At 34.3% G+C, this 20,392-nt stretch overlaps 1 protein-coding gene and 1 long non-coding RNA gene across 9 annotated transcripts in view; one reads left to right on the forward strand and one right to left on the reverse strand.

The window, feature by feature from the left end:
- The window catches only part of LOC145934759 (uncharacterized), a 45,238-nt gene that overhangs the window by 19,079 nt on the left and 5,767 nt on the right, over positions 1 to 20,392 (reverse strand). The window lies entirely within an intron of this gene.
- On the forward strand, positions 2,229 to 20,104 carry LOC145934730 (uncharacterized). Of its 8 annotated transcripts, XM_083035428.1 has the most exons (18): positions 2,229 to 2,380; positions 6,349 to 7,745; positions 10,198 to 10,293; positions 10,610 to 10,789; positions 11,079 to 11,285; positions 11,368 to 11,624; positions 11,955 to 12,144; positions 12,512 to 12,701; positions 13,297 to 13,391; positions 13,710 to 13,733; positions 14,043 to 14,087; positions 14,192 to 14,258; positions 14,879 to 15,046; positions 15,731 to 15,866; positions 15,995 to 16,102; positions 16,226 to 16,378; positions 18,052 to 18,084; positions 18,469 to 20,104. In XM_083035428.1, exons 2-17 carry the CDS (start codon positions 6,954 to 6,956, stop codon positions 18,077 to 18,079), a joined length of 2,736 nt encoding a protein of 911 aa, XP_082891554.1. In that variant the 5' UTR covers positions 2,229 to 2,380; positions 6,349 to 6,953; the 3' UTR covers positions 18,080 to 18,084; positions 18,469 to 20,104. The 8 variants fall into 8 exon arrangements, with proteins under 8 accessions (XP_082891554.1, XP_082891552.1, XP_082891556.1 ...); XM_083035426.1 differs by lacking the exon at positions 18,052 to 18,084; XM_083035430.1 differs by lacking the exon at positions 18,052 to 18,084 and having other exon boundaries at positions 12,512 to 12,653.

A 20,392-nucleotide genomic window follows, 5' to 3' on the forward strand; every position in this document is an offset into this window, starting at 1 on the left:
GGTCTCTAATATATGATTTTACTCTTTATTTTGTAAACCGCTGCTTTAAATTATAATTTCTAAGGATGTTGCGTGAATAGAAAGATGCTATCTTTGCAAGAGAATAGGGAGCTCGACGAAAGAGTTCACCGGAAATAAGTCAGCGATCTCCAAAGATTATTCCTCTTTACATTGTAAATTTACACGTTCGACTACCTATCATAGTATAACAAATCCAGCTTTTGCCTACATTCCTATGTATATTTTTTCCCCGCTCATTTTGTTTCCCTTCGACGTGTCTCACAATCAGTATATACCCGCAGTGTTTGTTATCTAAGTAAAATTATATAGATGATTATCTAGATGAAATTTTGGCATCATCTTATCTTTATATAGATAATAAAAATATGTATTATCTATATCTGCATCTAAGATGAAAGAAGTGTTATTTTTATAAAAAGTGTTATCTTTTCTAAATTATCTAGACGAATATTCAGATAATTTGGTTTATATAGTCATAGCACATAAAAATACTCAAGTAATAGAACTTAAGCAGTAAGCGATATTTATAAATAAAAGTATATGAATATATTTTTATATCCCCCCCTTTTATAATTTACATTTTTTTATAACTGTGTTTACATAAGCGGTCCTAAAAAAAATCATCTTCATCTTATCTAAGATGAATTTACATATTTTCATCTCATTTTTGTCTAGCTAATTTTCAAATCATCTAAAAACACACTATATACCCCGATAAGATGGATATTGTATATCTATATGTCATCTTCCGGGTACAAAAGACGTAACACACAATGCACCCTAACCGTAGGGAACACCCGGACCTTATATTCTGCGTGTCAAGGTAACGGGCGATGATTCGTCGCGAAAGGTCGACCGGTGGTGCTTGCGCACTGGATCGATATGGTACTATGACCGGCGACATACAGGGTGTAACAAAAATGTAGGCCGCTACTTCAGGAGCCTCCATTCCATCTCCAGCTCGTCGAAACGAGCAAAAAAAGTTCATTGAAACATGCATGTCCAAAAATTATTTTTTAATCGGTCCCCCTTCGTCCTGTCATCAGCTGACGTTTGACAGATTAGGTGTTGCTGACGGACATTTTTTTGAAAAATTAATTCCCCCATTTCCCTTGAGAATAAATCATTATTTTGAGATATGAGAATTGTTTTCTACTGTTTTGTATTGTTAAAATAAAATAATAATTATCTTAGGCATTTTTAATTAGATTATTATTTATCACGTTAGGTATCTTAAGTTTCAACTCAACATGACTGCGAAAATGGCCGCTCCTGAATTAGCCCATTTTTATTACACCCTGTATATAGGGCGGACCAGAAATTCTGCGACACTCTCGACTTTTGTCACCGAAAAAAATAAAAAAAAAAAAAAAAATCGGACATTGTCGATGTAAGAAGGAAAGGAGCCTTTTTTGCGCATTTGCGAAAGTGCATTAAGGAGATTAATTAATCAACTAGAGTGTCTCTGACTCTATTATTGATCCGAATGGTTTGTTTATTGAAAAAAAAAAGTTTAAGCATTCTATAAGGCATTCTTAAGCATTTTATAAGGATAAAAAATATTTTGATTCTTTTTTCGCGATTGTGGAGTAAGATATACTTTTTATTCGGATCTCGCGCGCATTGTTTTGCCTCATACTTGACACATAACTTTGAATTACCATATGTAAACTCACCCCATGGAGATACACGTGATTCCATTCCTCCATATGTATATTCTCGAATACTTGAAATATTTCAATACATTCAGTTGGAATGAAAATTTCCAATTCATATTTGGAATTAAAATTCATCATTTTTAACAATTTCGAGCAATTCAAATATCGTTCAATTATTTTTTTTTAACACCCCGTTTGAAGATAAAATCACCCACAAAATATTACTCGTATCAAATACTCGGAAGCAAAAAGTTCAAAAACTTTTCGTCGAGAAAAAAGAATCTCGGGAAAAAAAACAATCCGCGGAATAAAAGGAGACACCCTATATCCCTAGATATAGGGTAATGTCTTTGTCCTCGTGATTCCCCTCCCCCTTTCCCTTCCTTCTCCTCCCCGTATCGCGACGAAGCATCTCGTCTCCTCTAGGTAGGGTGTGAGCGGAAAAGCGCGGAAAGGAATCTCCCTCGGGGTGACACGGGGACACGAGGAAGTTGCTTCGATGAGGGAGCGTACTCCCTCGCGCGTGTTGGACTCCGGGGGGGGGGGTGCGCCCCCCTCCCTCCGCCCCTCCTCCCCAGTCGACCAGCAGCGAGCGGACACGATCTGCCGATTAATCGAAAGTCAGACTGCCGCGGACCGCCGCCGCGATCGGCGTCGCGTCGCATCGCGTTGTTATATCCGTCATTTCTCGCGGTAGAAAGGTAAATCATCATCGTCATTTGTGGTTTTGTTGTCTTTTCACGAGAGAGGAGCGGAATACAGTGCACGATTGATTGTCACGCCTGATTTCGTTGAGATTGCGTTGAATATCTATACATTGGATTAAATATAAATGTGATTCTCTGGAAATTATACGATAGATTTGATTGAAGGATCAGAATGAGAGATGTCATGTCGATAAGTATAGGTATATAAAAACAGTGTGCAAGGATAGTGTATTTCGAAAAAAGTGTTAAATGTTGCGTGGATAGATGTAACAGAATTGTATCTCTTATCTAGTCTTCAAATTGCTCGTTGTTCGACGATCTTAATAATTAATAATTAAATTATTAATTATTATTATTAAATTATTCAATATTATATATAATATATATATCACAATATATACAAAATATTTTTTTATATATATTAAATATATTTATCTCTCTATATATAATATATTATAATACAATCTTAATAATTATATTAACTATAATAATTAAATTATTAAATATTACATATTACATATCGTAATACGATATATATATATATATATATATATATATACATAATATAATATATTACATATATGATATTACTATATATATATATATATATATATATATATATATATATATGATATATTATGATATATTATGATATATTATGATATGTTATAATACGAGCTTAACAATAAATAATGGAATCTTAATAATTAATCTGGACACGATGCGGTTGTATCCGAAAGGACGCAATGCGCAAAGATGCTGCAGAGGATTACGTTAGTATCCCAATTTTGAGTAACTGTAGTAAAGTCTTTCCGTTTAACTTTTTTTTATGCAAAAAGATATCACGCTTTATTATTCGCGAATAATATAAAAAATTGTCGCATTTCCAATTTATTTTGACAGCTGCGTTTTGGGAGCAAAATACCCGCTTGACATTTTCGCGGGAGTTTCTTTCTCGTGCGATTGCTTATGAAATTAACCGGGAGAAATTAGCATAATGTCAGGGACGTCGAAAGGATCCCTCTTCATTAATATAACAAAAGTCGACTTGCCCTTTTGTCAAATTAATCGATACGCAGGATATTTGGAGCGGTTTTATAATCGTAAAAATATATACATATATATAATATATATATATGTATATATATATGTGTGTGTGCATGTATGTATATAGTTCACATTAATTATGTTGGCTATCAATGAAAATAAGTGACACATGAAATCGTTTTTGTGTGTACGTACACAAATCTCTAAACTCGATCTGGAGATTGATTGATTGTCATTTAATCGGGTCAAAAAAATCAAATCACCGAAATCAAAACAGCGCTTTGTGTCTAGATTAATTATTAAGATTTAATAATTAATAATTAATTATTAATTATTAATTATTAAGATTGTATTATAATATAAGATAATATTATATATCATATATTATATATATATATAATATATGTAATAAATATATTATATATCATATTATGAGATACATTACATATAATATTTAATAATTTAAATATTAATTATTAAGATTTCTCGAAAAATATGATCTAACAAAACTACCTAAAAGAACAGATCTCTTTTCACAATAATAAAAAAATGAAGAAACGAGTGATATCCAATGCTTAATTAATTGTTCGGTTTAATTAATTTGTTAATTAATTATTTAAAAAAATTAGAAGATAAATTCCTATAAATTGATTTTTCATTCGACTATTTTTCGGAGCTAGATAAAAAAAATAAAAACGTGCGCGCATTTGATGTGGCGCAACAAATTATGATTCCTTATGAAATCTCGGTTAATAAACGTTCAATTTTATTTGTATATTGGCTTTTAATTTCATTTATTCCCGACCGCGAAAAATAATTTCGTCTCAACGTGAATGTAAATCTGTGTTTATCTGCCTTTCTTTCAAGCACGAAAAATACGCAGTTTATCGCGTTTCGGGAAAACGACCGATGCTTTTTGATCGAGGATGTCGACACAAATAATTGTCAACAAGATTCCTTGAGGAATTTAGCCAAAGGTCGAGACGCGATGGCGATTTAACTTTGACAGACGGACGAATTGACGACCACGTGATAGGGAGATGCTGAACGAATGCTGACTATTAGATCTACGCAATGACCGTGATAAAAAGTGAGAATGCGCGCACTTTCTATATGTGCTCTGGAGAAGGCGAGGCGAAAGTATAACGGCACTTAAAACGAGACATTCACCAGGTTTCACTCTCTCGTTCATTGAATGATGAACGTCATCGATCACGTCATTCGATGGAAACCAGAGTTTGAAAAAACCCGGGTTTTTTTTAAAAAGCCCAGCCCAGTGGGTTTTTTTTTAAAACCGGGTTTTTTGGGGTTTATTGGGTTTTTTTGGGTTTTATTGAGTTTTTTGGGATTTTGTTGGGTTTTTTAATTTTTTTAATTTAATTTTTTATAATTCGCTAATGATTAAGAAAATTGGCTATTTAATTGGCACAATTCCTTATTATGAATTAATTTTTATTTAATTTTGTTTATTTATTAATGTAATAGACCTTCTATTACATTAATAAATAAGAAAAATTAAATAAAAATTAATTAATATTAAATACTTCATTTATAATATTATTAAATTTTTAGCATTTTTGGATGGGTTTTATAAATGGGTTTTTAAGTAAGTTTTTTAAAGTGGGTTTAACCCAATAAAACCCGGTGGGTTTTATTGGGTTGGGCCCACTTAGTCAAACCCTGATGGAAACAGAAACAATTCTTTCGAACAGTTACTTCATAAGGCACTAATAAGAGTTGGAAAAAAAAAGAAAGAGAGAAAACTATTACAAAAATGCAATAAAAAGTGAATTAATTAATCGGGAGAGAGAGAGAAAGAGAGGAGAAAAATTGCTACAAAAATGAAATAAAAAATGAATTAATAATTAATCAATCAGCTGTTCTTTTTATCTTCTTTTTTGCTTCGTTATTTGTTATTTGTAATTTATTTTATCTGTCTTTTCTCTTTTTATGCATTATTTCATATAAAAATTTCACGTAAATAAGCCTTATTTGAACGGTTCACACTTTTACTGCGAAGGACGATATTTTACAGAATTTTTATCCTCAAAATCTTTTTCTCATCGCTCAATTTTTTATACGTTTTCCTGTCGGCAGAAAACTTTGTCGTAACTTTGCTCTTATTGTTCTTTTCACGGCTGACCCGTTCTATTGATCCCGATCATTGATTGATAACTCGAGATTGAACTTATGTTACTTACCAGCAGTTAGAGAGAGGAAGGAGGACTCTCTTCTCTCAATGTGATTAATAATATATTTTTTGAGCACATAACACATCTCTCTCTCTCTCTCTCTCTCTCTCTCTCTCTCTCTCTCTCTCTCTCTCTCTCTCTCGGGCGAGGAAAAATTGTGATGGTCGAGTGATAAAACATGTGATTGTTACATCCACTTGTTGTTACTTTTGTTATCGCTTAACCGCTAGAATAAAAGCGACGATAGCCGGCTAAAAATACTCGTTAACACGCGAAACGACAAATGTAAAAAAAAAAATTTGCATTGAGTTTTCCACAATAGCGTAAAAGGCATATTATTGTTAAAAAATCAGATGTTTAAATTAGAATTAAAATTAGAAGATAAAATTATATTAATATTAAAATTACTAATATATTATTAAAATTATATTAATATTAAAATTATATTAAGGTTAGATTTTTTTTTAGATAAAAAGTCAAAGAAACATTTTAATTAAAATAATATTAATAGAGTTGAAATAATTTTTAAAGAATTCTAAAAAAATTATTTCGATTCTAGAATCACACCAAAAGCTTCATCTCCGTACGAATAACCCACATAAGTATATCGTGTAATTGACATTCGCAGAAAGCTTATCAGCCGGTACCGGATAACAAGTGTTATCTATTTTTTTTGCAGTCTATCATCCTACAGATTTAATCCATCGATTGTCTTTGTTTCAGTATGATCTCATCTGGACGGATCGGAAGAATGCAATGCTTACCAGCACATTAATCCAATTAATCTTAAAGCAATGACCGAAGTAATTTGAAGTAACTTCAAGAGCCCCAAAAACATCGTACATCATGCGAAGATAGCTTGTCAATGTGTTTCTCTCGAGTTTACCTACAGATTGATCAGCTAAAAAGTATCATCGCTTCATCATCGCAGAGGTCATCAAGATTAATCAAGAGATCCTGAATAAAGCTCGCTTCAGAAACTGTCAAATCTGATTTGAATCAGATCACAAAAAGTTGAAGGACAACATCTGCACTTAAGTAAAGATTGGGAAGAGCGTGACCTCGAGATCCGACTGACCCCAACTGTCCGACCGGTCAGCGAAGAGGTCGCGAAGAAGGGTCTCTCTTGAGCAGACGAAGCGAAGGAGAAGAGACATACGCTGGGTAGGCACGTGACGTAGACAACGTAGACGACGGAAACGTCGTCCACCAGTGCCGTAGTAACGTGGCCCAGGGGGGAGGCCAGGGTATATGCGCGGCGTATTAATAGCCAAGTATAGTGCGGTGGTGGTGGGGCCGCGGGCGCTCACGGGTGAAAATAGAAAAGAATGTTTTTGGAATCCAATTGGACTTGGTTGGCAGAACGATGGGGCAATATGGCCGACTTGGCCGAGCGGGTGGACGATCTGATATGCAGTTTCGACTCGGCTGGTGAAACGACCATGGATACGCTATCGATGCTGATATTCGGCTGGATGCTGTTCGGCTTGGTGGTGTTGTGCGTCGGCAAATACGTGTACAATCGCTTCGTGCTCAACGACCTCGCATCCGGCACTTCTTCCTCATCATCGGCGCAGCTCGGCAAAGACAGCCATGTCCATCACGGCGAGAGTGGCGGTGTGTTGACGGGTACCGTTGGAAAACTGTTCGACAGGTCCAAGTCGGCGTCGCCACCCTCGTCGACGTCCTCGTCGTCGCTCGTGAGGGCTGGTACCCTCGCCGGTGTAGGTGGTACAGGTGGTGGTACCACCGGTGCTGGTGGTACCGCTAGTGCTGCTAGTGGTAGTGGCGGTGCTGGTGGCGGTGGTGGTGGTGGAAGTGGTGGTGGTGTTGGTGCCAGCGCGTTAGCAGGTGTGAGATCACCGTCGCCGGGAGGTTACGTGCCGCCGACACCTCCCGTTAGGAAACGCCTGACCAGGAAAACCTCCGGTGGCCTGGTCAGCCCGTCCCGAAGCTCCAGGGCGCTGCATCTGCCGACCGCGACCGGCCCCGATGCCGAGGCCGTGCGCTGGGTCAACGAACTCATCGTGTGGCTGCACTACGACCTCGTGATCCTCAACGAACTCTTGGCCACTTGGGTGGTCTCTCTCAACGACTTTACCGCCAGCTCCACCGACGAGGTGAGAAGTTGGTGTTCTTGTTTTCCGATCTTTATTCTCTCGTATTCATCGCTATGTCTATGGTTTTTATTTTCTCGAGCGATTCGAGCTCTTAGGGAAGAAATACAAAAAATGGCGAAGCTTTTTTTTACATTTTTTTGCGATGTTTCCATATTTGGAAATTTTAACATCCTAAACGTTTGGCAGAACTTTGTAAGAATTTTACAAATATATTTGTGTGTATATAATTACTCTATGGAATGTCTTCGTATAAAACATAGTGTGTTGAAATCCGCGCAAAAAACCTTGCACGACTCGTCACACTCGATAAGGCGAGATACAAACTTTCCTCGAGGCGTGGGTGACTCCAGCAAAACGATGAAAAGAGAAGGGGAGAGAGCCTTTACGTGTGTACGTGATCGCGAGGTCGAGTGCTCGAATCGAGAGCACGATGACTCTCTTTTCGGATGCATATATATATATATATATATATATATATCGCTGAACTACAACAAAGCGAAGAAGAGGTCGTTTCGATGTTATAAATACTCGCAATTATCAGCACAATTGTCTCTTTAGGGAGATTAGTCACTACTTGAAAAGTCTGCGTTCTTTGACAGAAGACACACTCGGTTGCGCCATTGTCATTTTGCGCTCATGTTTTGCATGCTTGAAATTACGGGCACTTTTCCAAAATTTCACTTACTATCCGATGATTCATCCGAGAAATTGCAAATATTTTTGAATCGTGCGCGGAAATTGGGTACGAGATTTAATTACTTTACTCACTGCCAAGTCGGTGTCATTTATTCGCTTCGTTAATAATCATCATTAAAATCTACAATCTTTTGTTATCTTTATTCTACTATCTACTTTTAACTCTTTCCTTAAACCTTCACTAACCCTTAGCTCAATGTATAATTTTACACTAATGGGTATCTGATTACCCGTTTATTGACAGAAAGGTTAATACGTTTAAAATGATAAATAAAATAATTAGTTAAATAAACCAATCAATTAGAAGCAAGTGTAGGATCGTCCAATAGTAACACATGACGAGAGATTTGACATATGATTGATATTTGTCTCGACAAGTATAAATTACGGTGATACCATATTACCGTTTTAGAATCGTCCGCGTCAGTTTCGTCTTTCACAGAAAGACGATACCGAATGGCCATTTACAATGGGTCAAGGCACGTTACATCAAAGGCCAATAGTATATAAAAAGATGTTACGGTTCGTCGCTGTCCTTGCCACGTGTAGTCGATGACGTCACTTTTCTAGAATATTCAAATTTCTTTGGAACGCCAGTTCTAGGCTTGGCTTAATTGCCGACACATTAGGGGACATTCATTATCTTTATATGCGCATAAAATTTTATTTAATATTTTTACATTATTATTTTTATTAAAAATTATTCTCCACGTTATTATATGTAAATATTAATAAGTATACTTGAATGAATGTTATCGCAATGTGTCATAATAGATTTCGCTAATTATTATAAATAATAATAATAAATAATAAATAATAATAATAATAATAATAATAATAGTCATTTAAGATTGATAAAAGAACCGTATAAAATTGATTAATTCTCTTCTAGCTAAAAGATATATTTATATTTTTTAAAATTAATAGTAAAACCTAAAATCATATATTTGACATTTTTTAATTGTTTTGGTTTAGAACATCCGATATATTTTGTTAAATATACATGATATTTGAAACTTGAATGAATATTATGATGTATCACAATCTATCATAATAAATTTTGATAGAAGAATTCATCAATTATTGTATTAACAAAGATAGAAAATAACTTAAATAAAAATAATAATAGTTGTTTAATCAAAACCATATAAAATTGATCAACTCTTCTTTGGCTTAAAAAATATATTCAATTAATAAACTTGAAATTTTAATTATACGTCTGAAATATTTTAAAAATATTGTTTTGATTTAGAATATTTGATATATTTTGTTACATATACATGCTTGAATGAATATTATGACGTATCACGATGGATCATAATGAATTTGATAAAAAAAATTGATTTCGTCAATTATTGTATATTAATAAAAAGATATAACAAAGAATAACTTTAATAAAAATAATAATAGTTGTTTAATCAAAACCATATAAAATTGATCAATTCTCCTTTGGCCAAAAATATATATTTAATTAATAAATCTAAAATTCTAAAATTATATCTTTGAAATATTTTTTAAATATTGTTTTAGTTTAGAATATCCAATATATTTTGTTACGTATACACGGATTATCTGTGACGTACAAACATAAATAAGTTTAATTCCGAATGCAAACAAGTATGATGTCACGCAATGCATATGTTATGTGCCGGACAAACGAAGTAATTAGCAGGCGTGTAAAAAAAAATTATGGCGCAGGTGCAGCGTTATATGATGTATTCCATAATCTTCATTAGACATTGTTTGCGTGTTCTAGCACGGAGTCGGTGTCGAATTCGTTCGCGTTCTTCCCGAGACACATCCCCCGACCTTGTCAAATATCTTCTGCGAGTGTGATTCGAAGAATGATGTGGTACGTATTAGATATTTCCTGTTTTTTTTTGTTCTAAAATCTCGCTTAGAACTTTCTAAAAAAAAAATTCCATCTTTTTACTTCCATCTATTTAGCGGTTTCTAAACTTGAAGAGACCAACGTTATGCTAATCCGTTAAAAGTCATAATAAATAAGAATTTTATTTTTCAAATTAAAGGATTTTATTAAATAGATCGTGAAACTTAATGTTTGAAAATTAGAAATACAAAATTGAACTAGGATCATTAAATCGATCGTAAAATTTAATGTTTGGATTAATTATCTCGAGAAAAAAATAATCATCCTCTCTCTTCAGACTATCACGTGCGACTGCGAGGCCACTCCGGCTTTGCAGCTGAAGGCCTTTCGGCAACGAGGCGACAAGGTGGAGGTTAATCATTATCGGGTGAACGTCAATCGCTTTCGCGCTCGACTCAACGTCGTCTGCATCACCGAGAAGCTACTCGTCGACCTTAAGTGCGACGGCTGGCCGGAGGTACGTGGTTATCGACGGACTTCCTGTGATGCAACTATGCGGAAATCATGATGCGATCACGGCTATTTGTCACTCGAGTCGAGTTCACGACAATACGAGTCGAGTTTTACATAATCTTCGATCCGTTGTGCCAATATCGAAAAGAGGAATCCTAAAGATCTTTTCGCGTGAATATTTGGAAAAAAATTTGTTTAGCCGAAAAATATTCGAATAAGAGAAGAGTATGGATGAGAAATTGTGGAGGCGAAGTATTTGACGAAGTAATATTATCTATTGTCTCCCGTATCAGGTAAAGATATCTCTGGCAGCGGTGGGCACAATAAAGAAAGACTTGGACGAGAGCCAGTTGCAAGAGGTGGTGACGGAAATTGTGGTGGGTGCCTTGCGAGGCATCAATGTTCACCTCAATCTCTCTCAATATCCCACCTGTCCCCGATTATGGAGAGAACCACCTCCTCAGCCGGGATTCTCGTATTCCACGCATTACGACAATGTGGTAAGCATCGAAATTGATCGACGTTTGTCAGCGAGAATGCATTAGTGCTGCACTGATGCATTTATATTTACTTCGCTCGCAGAACGTCTCCAACTCGATGATATACCAATCCCCGCAACAACGTCTTCAGGGACACATCGCTCCCTCGTCGGCACCCATGCAATACGTGCCCGGCGAAAGGCGACTGCTCGTGAAGGTTGTGAGGGCGATGGATCTTGGTGGCCAGCAAGGAGCCGTGAATCCTTATTGCGTGGTGGAGTTGGATGAACCACCGCAAAAGAATCAGACCTCTATCAAGAAGGACACCAAGAATCCCCTATGGGACGAAGCGTTCTTATTGTAAGTAACAGTTTATACAAGGTGCTCTATTTTAAATAACGCATTGCTCTTTTTTGCAAAAACCAAGGAAATCTCAAAAATGTCTCCACCTGGAATAAGACTATGCTTATGACAAGACGTTCTCCTCGAAATCCTACGACTTTTGTATGAAACATTTTTCAATGGAAGCCTTAGTTTTCGAGAAATCTCAATGTAAACGTTAAAATGGATCTCCCTTTATAATTGCGACTCTAGATTACTTAGATTTTATTATTACTTGTGCGTTGTCTAATTGATGAAAAAGATGTTGTCTACATTGTGCAAGAATTAAGTTCCGATATGCATTTGCAGCGATATTAGTCACAACACGACCGAAGTGTTGCTAGAAGTGTTCGATCGCGTCAATAGAAGCCAAAGATTTTTGGGACTCGGAATCGTAGGAGTCGAGGAGCTTCTCGCAAATCCGAGCCAGCGACAAATCATACCTCTTCAGGCACGACCATACGAGGAGGATGACATTACAGGCACCCTTACTGTGGAGGTAACCGTTCAATTGGTGTTCTAATTAATTTCATAAAGAAGATATGGTAGAGTATAAAATATCTCGAAAAATGTTGGAAGCTACTTTTCCTTCAATGTGAACCTTAACCCTTCTATCAATGCATAATTTTTCACCTATTCATCAATATATATAGGTACCCGGGTACCAACTGCGTGTTTTACAAAGGCCCTTTGTATTTTGTTTCAGGGGAAGAAGAGTTCCGACACATTTTTAACATTTAAAATTGCTTTGTACGGGTATCTGAGTACTCGTTTATTGACAGAAGGGTTTAAGAAAGATAATAATTATCTTATTAGATATTAGATAATAATTCGTTACTCGACGCTGATCTCTGTTCGTTTCGCAGTTTTTGTTTATCGAGGGTGCAGAGGTACCACAAATCGGGACCAAGCCCTACAAGGTCAAGGAGACGATAAAGCCAGTCTCACCTACCCGTTCCTACAGCCAGACGAACGTCATCAGCAACAATAGTCTAAACTACAACAATGGTAACAGTACACTTATCTTGTACGACTCCGCCGCACAGTCGGAAGGGGGTAATTACAGATCAGTTATCAGGCGTTGATGTGTGTGAACATCCCCGAGAGATTGGTTTTTCTTTCATTAGTCTGTACAGTATAATTTCTTGTGAACCTGTGTTACACCCGTTTGAAGACAGACTCACGTAGTCACTCGTGGCCAGAGCTGGTTTGAACCCTTAGTATAAAATAGTTGGCATGGAGGATTATTAGATTCTTGTTCCCTTGTTCGGAATGAGTAGCTAATGCTATCCAAGTCAAGTGTAAGCGCTTGAAAGATATTTTATTTTTACCAGAACTAACTAAATATACAGAGTATTCAAAATTCTATAGATATATTTTCTTTCTATCAATTTCTTCAGTATTTCCTAAATTTTACATCGCTTGCAATCTCATTATCGATAAAAGTTAATAAAAAAATTTATAAATAACGAAAGAGATGTGGAACACTCTGTATAAGACGAATGTTTCGGTAGATAGATGTGTAGAAAGTCCTGGTATATTGAAATAGTCGACGCTTTCGTAAAGATAGTCAGAGAAAGAGAGAATCGTAGATCTTATTGTGAATGAGTATAATAGTATCCAAAAATTTATTAGAAAATCATCTTTGCAGACTATCTGACAAACGGTAACGTCGTGGATGCGCCATACAAAAGCGGGCAGACAAACGGTAATAAGGGAACCTTGATTGTACACAGCCAGCAAAGAGTAAGTTTGTTAAGTTTGTTAATTATTATATACGCACTTTTTATTGCATGAATATAACGCTCATCTGATATGGAGTTGTGAAAAACTGAAAAAAATCAGGGGTGGATTTTTATATATAAAAAAGAGTGAAAGAGTGAAAAGTCCCCAAATGCTAAGAAACTCCATAGACTAATTTGATATGAAAATATTAGATAAATAATTATCTAAAAGTTATTTGCTTCAAATGCCGAAGATTATTTGTCCCTGACGAAAATGTAATCTTCCCGATCTTATAGTGATTTCCACTGAAGCATGATTTCTATTTGGTTTCTCTTGCAGCAACTGGAGCGGCAGGTTGTAAAGGTAAGAAGAATCAAGAAGAGGTGTTATATACTATATTGCATTTTTTTGTGTGATCAAAATAATTTGATTATTATTTTTTTTTATTATTATTTGCTTGTAACGCGAAAAAGTAAATTTATCTCGAGGTAAATTTTTCAACATGACATAACTTGAGACGCATATCTGATATTTGAAGCTTTCGTTAGCCAAAACTTAATCAATTACTCAAAATTTTCAATTTACTTTAACATAGAGCATTTTTTCTTTTCTTTTTTTTTTAAATAAGAATATTAACCGTGGTTGAGTGCTGTGTATTTACTAATGTAACAGGTCGCTCTGACGGAGAATGGAAACTGGCAAGAGATATCCCCAGAGGTAAGTGAATCCGTGTAATATCGTTGATATAAATAAAATTTCTCGATAATAATGAAAAGTTGATTTTTTGTTTGCATTTTGTATAATTTTCAAATTCTTTGCAGCACGGAACGAAGGATATCAGCGCTACCTCAGGACCAGAAAGCACGCCTAATTCCTCCAATTCAGAAGGTAAGATATTTATTAATAATCAAAATCACGCAAAAATTATAATTTCAGTAATATTAGAATTGATGTGCGAGAGAGATTTTCGATCATATATAATATCGTCTTCAAGTATTTTTCTAACGCAATTTGCGATATCCACTGTTTGTTGTTATCTAAATAAAATTATATACATGATCATCTAGATGAAATTTTGGTGTCATCTTATCTTTATATAGATAATAAAAATATGTATTCTCTATATCTGCATCTTAGATGAAAAAAGTGTTATCTTTACTAAATTATCTAGAATAATATTCAGATAATTTGATTTAGAGTCATAGCACATAAAAATACTTAGTAGTAGAACTTGAGCAGCAAGCGATAAAAACTTATATATATAAATAAAAGTATGAATATATTTTTATATCCCTTTTATAATTTACATTTTTTTTGTAACTGTGTGTTCACATATAAGCGGTCTTAAAAATAATATTATCTGGAAGTTATCTAGATGAATCGCTATATAATTTTAACTTTTATCTAGATATATTTTCATCTTATCTTTATCTAGCTAATTTTAAAATCATCTAAGCACAACACTGGCGATATCTAATGTATATATATATGCTGCAATACTTTGGCAGAGAGAGGAAGGACACGAAGGAAACGACGCGATTTCTTCGGCACTATAAAGAAGCGATTGAGCCGATCTAAGACGAGAAGCAGATCAGTGGGTCCCGAAGGAGAGATCAATCACGAAGATGCTCATTCGAGATCCATATCTGCCGATAGGGCTCGCGATCCTGGCTCCGGTAAGATCTCCGCATTGTTTCTTCATTTCGTTTGTATTCCCTGAGTTTGCGAATTAAAAGTGTGAGACATTACAATAGTTTTTGTAGCGCGTTTTCAAAGAAATTCACTTGGTTCAACGATAAATAGTTCTATAGAAGATCTCTATCAGTCAGATTTTTCGACTGCTATCTTACTATTTCCAAGTCTTATAATAGATAATAAAAATATGTATTATCTATATATCTGTATCTTAGATGAAAAAGTGTTATCTTTACTAAATTATCTAGAATAATATTCAGATAATTTGGTTAGAGTCATAGCACATGAAAATACTTAAGTAGTAGAACTTGAGCAGTTAAACGATGAAAACTTATAAATAAAAGTATGAATATATTTTTATATTCCTTTTATAATTTGCATTTTTTTTTGTAACTGCGTGTTTACATAAGCGGTCTTAAAAATAATATTATCTGGAAGCTGGAAGTTATCTAGATGAATCACCATACAATTTTATCTTTTATCTAGATATATTTAAAACAAAATCATTTTCAAATTGCTATACCTAGGTTTTCTCCGCTGAATGCGGCTTGATAGGTTTTGTTAATTTTTCTACTTATTTGCTCTTTCGCTTCACGCGTTTCTTTTGCATTTTTTCCTTTATCGCGTTATATCTTTGATGCAAAGTGACTTTTCTTTCCCTGTAGTGCATTTATCGGTACCAGAGCAATCGCGACGATCGAGTTTGAGTGAAGCATCGGGCATAAGTGGAACATCCACGAGGACATACATCAACGAAGCCTCCACGCTGGTTCTCGAAACTTTGGAGAACGGTATAAAGAAGTAAGTTGTTATTGTTTTCTCTGTCAAATGCTCTTTTTGTTAGAATAAAATATAATAAAAATAATATACAATAAAAAGTTAGAATAAAAAATTGAATATAAAAGCGTACGTTTCCTTTTATATTTCAGGCACTACCTCGTACCTCTCTCTCTCGCGCAGAAGAATAAATGGAGGAAAAAGGGCACAAAGTTGCATATATTTAACGATCACACGTTTATCGCCAAACATATGGCCGGGTAAGAGTGATGTTTTGTCGATAACTATCAGTATATATTATCAGTACGCGATTTGAAAGAATGATAAAAATGATTAGAGTACGAAATATGTTTCGTTCATATTATTTTTCCTTTTTCTTTCAGAGGAACAGTCTGCGAGGTGTGTAAGAGAACCCTCGCGCGAAGACTCGGCAAGCAGGGTTACGAGTGCAGGGACTGTCAGATGAAGTGTCACAAGCACTGTCACGTGAAAGTCGACATAACATGTGCTACGTCTACCATCCAGAGCATCGAGCTGTGAGTATCAAGGAAATCTAATCTAAACCAAATCTTGGCCGCGTTCAGCAGAAAAAGCAGCTTTCCAACTGTTGTGAAATTCGTGAATCTGATTGGTATATTTTTTTCATCTTAGCTGAGTCTAAGACTAATTAGATTCACGAATTTTACAACAACTGCTTTTTCTGCTGAACACGGTTATTTCTGAGCGAGATATTTTTTTTCAAGCAGAGTTTTCATAGAATCTCAAAAAAATGTATTTTTTTACGATATTATATGTATATATATATATATATATATATCTGTATATATCTGTAATATATCTTTTTATTTATATTTATGTAGATCTGTTATTATGATTATTATGTGTGTATATACAGAGTTCCATTTTAATTTTCGCATTGAGATTTCTCGAAAACTAAGACATCTAAAAATGTTTCATACGAAAGTTGTAGGATTTCGAAGAAGATGTTATCGTAATAGTGTTATTCCAGATGGATTGGCATTTTTGAGATTTCGAGATCATAACATTACTTTTTTCAACGGAATATCATCACAGTTTTCGTAACATAATCCTTGCCATATTTGGTATAAAAAATTATTAGCGTGGAATAGTCGAAAAATGAATAGTTTATGAAATGTTTTATGCTTCATTCTGACACATTTTGACAAAAAATATGAAATATTTTGTAATAATATATTTATTTTTCGATAATCTTAGAAAACTTAAGAACATACTCTTGTGATTAAAAAAAATTTACAATCTTCAATATGCAACTGTACATATAATTGTTTTTTATACATTAATTGATTTATACATTAATTTTTATACATTAATTGATTTATCTCATTATTCTATGCGGAAAATTATTAAAGTACGATTATCGAAAAAGAGTATATTACGAGATTTCCATTCTAACAATTTTTTATGCCAAATATTACAAGGGATGTAGAAAATTATGATAATTCCGTTTAAAAAAGTAATGATGACCTCGAAATGTCAGAAATGTCTTCACCTGGAATAAGACTATGCTTAAGGCTCCTGGGTGCTCACCGCGGCCATATTGGATTGTGACGTCAGAGGCGAGAAAGCACACGCTGAAAATTCTTAGATGCCATTTTTTAATGAAAAGATATTTCGATTAAACAGCACTTCAGATGGCTTTAGCACACTCTTAAAAAACCCCGAAAACTATCCTTTTCCCTTTATAATCAATCAACATCTGTAAAATGATCGAGATATTAGACTTTGACATGCGGAATGACTGCGCATGTGCAAAGACCAGACGGACTGGGCTTCATAATATTACATTTTACAGCTGTTGATTGATTATAAAGGGGAAAGGATAGTTTTCGGGGTTTTTTAAGAGTGTGCTAAAGCCATCTGAAGTGCTGTTTCATCGAAATATTTTTTTATTTCGAAATGGCATCTAAGAAATTTTAGCGTGTGTTTTCTCGCCTCTGACGTCACGATTTCGACATGGTCGGCAAGGAGCCAGGGGCCTTAAGACAAGATGTCCCCTCGAAATCCTACAACTTTTGTATGAAACATTTTTCGATGAAATTCCTGATTTTCGAAAAATGCATTGCGTTATTTAGAATGGGATACCCTGTATATTATATTTGTATATACTTTGATATTACGAAATATTTCTTAACACTACTTTTCTCTGACCTTTCCTGGCGTAATTAAGGTCCCTACTACCAGTACTGAGCGAATAGGATAGGTAAGATCCACAGATGAGTTTATGAAATGAGTGAATTTGTTATCGCGCATGAAAAATCATACCTGTAGACCCCTGATATCAGTATTATTATCATCCGACGTGTCGGATGATCTGTGCTTGCGGATAAGTATTGATCCTGCTTGCTCCTATTCTTTATTCCGGATCTTTCTTCTTGTTTGCATTATATTACTGAAATTGAATTAAATGGTACTTTTTTCCTGTTTTGACACGTTATTATTGCTGGATGAAGCATGATACCGAATGTATATGTAACTATACACGTGTATCGAGTATAATGTATCTACTTTCTTTTTTTTCCATCTGTCTTTTATGAAATCCAGAATTCCACACTATATATATATAATATTTATCTCATTTTTTTAGGTCGTGCATTAAAGTTCCACCGCTCGAACGAAGGCCATCTATGCTTCTCTGTTCGCGATAGAATTTGGGCGACACTTCGAATAAGCGATTTATTTTATAACGACAACAACCGCTTAAAAGAAAGAAAAAAACGATAATCTTCATTTGTTAAAAGTTTCATGTTTCACGTTCTTCGTTCTTCCATTATTTTCTCGAGACGAAATTTATAATTTTAATTCACGCACTCGTTGATATTTGCGAATATCAGTTGTCTCGTAAGGAAAAGGGACGGAAAGTTTGCATTAAAGGATTATTCCCGTTAACACATATGTATATATATCGTTTCCTAAACTCTCTCCTGTCCTGATAATAATCGTGATACAACTCATCATCATTTATCGTCAAGTTGCAGGATTAATTTTGTCCGACAAAGGATCGTTGAATCGAACTGTCGATCGTACTACTATCTTTTTATCGAAAGAGCCAAAGACGTGATTAAACATAATTTTGTAGATAATGAACGAATTAGAGTGAGTTTGTCAAATTCTTGTAACTCTCCGTTTTTCGCAAAACACACACATGATACAAAAGATGCATTCGCTGCGTGAAGAAAAACTAATAAGATTAACAATATTAATAAAATACGTATCGCTAATCACGATAGCAATCGTTATAATAGTGATAAAATCACGAGAATATAAAGTTAAGCTATTATACATATAATTGAAAAGCAACTGCAAAAATGCACCAAATTGTTGCGTCTAACTTTACTGAATTAAAATTTATGTTTCCCTTAATATATTTAACATATATGTGGATCTGTGTAATTTTGTCTTAATGAAAAAATATCTAGTTACACGGTAAAAACAAGACCATCTTATTTTTGTCATCATACTTATAAAGAAACTCAAAACAAGTTAATAAAAATTCTATCGAACGTACATGAATAAATAAATAAATGCAGATCTACGCAATAAGTCTCTATGCAATTAAATCGATAATATGAAAAAAAAAAAAAAAGAATTTCCTACAAAAAGTCAATCGATATATTTCGCACATTTTCTCGTGTAAAAAGTAAAGTTATTATTTTTTTTACTATATTGCGATTAATAAAATAATTATACCGATGTATTATTATACTTGCAAAATATGTTTTGTAAAATATCTAAATTTACTAGTTCGACTTACAGTTAGTGCATTTTTGCAATTTTTCGATACAATTGCGAAATACTTTTACGATTAAACTGAGACGAAAAAAAAAAACGCAAAAAATTGTGTGGCAAATGTATATTAAAAGTTTTCATCGATTATATAATATATATACTTAATTTAATTATATTTTATACAAATTTAATGCATAAAGTCTCTCTGGATAACAACGCAGGATTCATCTCGGAGAAATTCATTAAATCGTTAATAAGGTAATTTATATACTTAGACATATATCTCGCTGTAACGAATATTAGTCATGTCCGGAGTACAAAATGCAATCAAAAAACACATGCGAAGAATCAACATTGGATCTAAACACGTTATATAAGTCTAGGACATCGATATATGATAACGATGTAAAGTAGTACTAGAAATTACTCTAGGAAGAGAATGGCACTATTTTTCCGCCCAAAAGGCTACAACGATTAAAGCAATCGTAAGAATATATATATATCTCTTTCGTTTCGCATTTTTCTATGCGTATTCTATATAGAAATATGACGTACCAGCACCCTCGACAATTTTTCTGACCATTTCCCATAAATTACACATATTAAAGCTACTAGAGAACTCCATATCGACCAGCTTCGATCGGCAAAAAATGGTGGTAGCAAAAAAAATTGTGCATCGAAATATCGCAAAAAACGCGATAAAGATCGAAAATAACACGAATTCAACTTTTCCCGCAGGCTGTGAAACATTCTGCTAGTACTCTGCGTTGATACCACTGCTT

Source organism: Prenolepis imparis, unplaced genomic scaffold (genome assembly GCF_030444845.1).
Source record: "Prenolepis imparis isolate NDT839.2.m4 unplaced genomic scaffold, iyPreImpa1.0 SCAF_4, whole genome shotgun sequence".
Taxonomy (NCBI): Eukaryota; Metazoa; Arthropoda; class Insecta; order Hymenoptera; family Formicidae; genus Prenolepis; species Prenolepis imparis.